The following is a 1,480-nucleotide window of genomic DNA, read 5'->3' on the forward strand; positions in this document are numbered from 1 at the left end:
ATTGTCCACCAGCCACGGTGCTGCAGAAGGACAGATTCCTTCCTCAAGCCAAGAGACTTCTCCGCACTGCATTAAGCAACACTTTCCCATTTGTGTGTGCGTGTGTGAGAGACTGTGCCTATTAGAATACAAAGGCAGTTGTGTGTGTGGAGGTCAGAGGACGACCTCGGGGGCCAGTCCTCAGTCACTGTTCACCTTTTAACGGAAGGGGAAGCGAGGGGGGGAGGGAACTAGAGCAAAGCGAGGGGGAGGAGAGTAAGAAGGGAAAGGGCGATGGGAAGAGGAAGGACACAGAGAAAGGAGGGAGGCGGAAGTGAGAGCTTCAGTGTATTTTATCACTTTGTTGGAGGTGTTCGTTTCATCAACTTGTTGAAATCCCATGGCCAAACAACAAACCACATCAATCAAAACCAGAAGAAAAGGAGAACTGAGACCGGAACAGCTGTAACATCGTGAAGAACCAGGATGTGGCACCAAGCTGACCTCTGCTACTCCACCCAGAAGACGCTGTCGCGAATCCACGACTGCGCAGGCGCCGACCGTGCTGCCGAGGCGCCTTTAAAGTGTGCCCGGAAGTGACGCGAGTCGTGCTGGTCGCAAGCTAGGGAAGGGTTGAGCGAATCGCTGAGGCTAGCGGGCCCGGCGGGCGTCCTCGGCCACTATGAGCTGCACGATCGAGAAGATCATGACAGACGCCAAGACGCTGCTGGAGCGTCTGCGCGAACACGATGCGGCGGCCGAGTCCCTGGTGGACCAGTCGGCCGCGCTGCACCGGCGGGTAGCGGCGATGCGGGAGGCGGGCACCGTGCTACCCGAGCAGGTCGGGATGGGCCGGGCCGCGCCCTGGAGTGGGCGCGTCGGGGAGCGGGAGGGTGGGGTCGCCGTCTGATTTATCCTGGTCCGGAGGGCAGGGCGGGCGTGAGAGATTCCTGTGCGGTGGGTGGGACTGCTGCCGCCTCAGCAGAGCAGCACCTGCCTGTGTTTGCAAAGGCTTAATCTGTCTGTCTGTCCAGTATCAAGAGGATGCACCCGACGTGAAGGACATGTCTAAATATAAACCTCACATTCTGCTGTCCCAAGAGAATACCCAGATTAGAGACTTACAACAGGAAAACAGAGGTTAGTCGGGCCTCTGTGTGTGCGTTTGTGTACGATTCCCCCCCCCCCCGTGTCTGGTAATACTTTGGACGTTCTTACACAAGGGCCTGAACAGTTCACAAGCGTGCCTATCTCATGTCTATATCTAGGGTCAGCGCTTAAGTGGGTCATCTGGTAACAGTAAAATCTATTCGATTATTCTTTTTTAAGTCTTCTGATGACTTTGAAAGAGTTGTTTAGTAGAGTTGTTAGATGTCTAGGGGCGGGGTACATACCAGATGAAGGCTTACATAACTAAAGTTCAGAGTCTTAAATGTAATATTTCAATATTAATTAGAGTGAACACTAAAGTTAAGATTGGTTTTTTTGGGTTTTTTTTTTT

General features: G+C 53.2%; 1 protein-coding gene across 3 annotated transcripts in view; it reads left to right on the forward strand.

The window, feature by feature from the left end:
* The first annotated feature begins 328 nt into the window (after positions 1–328).
* Sike1 (suppressor of IKBKE 1) overlaps positions 329–1,480 on the forward strand; it is a 24,366-nt gene continuing 23,214 nt past the window's right edge. Inside the window, exons 1-2 of one of the 3 annotated variants that reach the window (XM_050157581.1) lie at positions 329–820; positions 1,014–1,119. In XM_050157581.1, the coding sequence (XP_050013538.1) occupies positions 662–820; positions 1,014–1,119 (265 nt within the window). In that variant the 5' untranslated portion in view covers positions 329–661. The remainder of the gene's footprint in view (positions 821–1,013; positions 1,120–1,480) is intronic. The other 2 variants (XM_050157584.1, XM_050157582.1) reach the window with 2 other exon arrangements.

The sequence above is a fragment of the Alexandromys fortis genome, unplaced genomic scaffold (genome assembly GCF_014885135.2).
Source record: "Alexandromys fortis isolate MF-2015 unplaced genomic scaffold, M_Fortis_MF-2015_v1.1 scaffold_78, whole genome shotgun sequence".
Taxonomy (NCBI): Eukaryota; Metazoa; Chordata; class Mammalia; order Rodentia; family Cricetidae; genus Alexandromys; species Alexandromys fortis.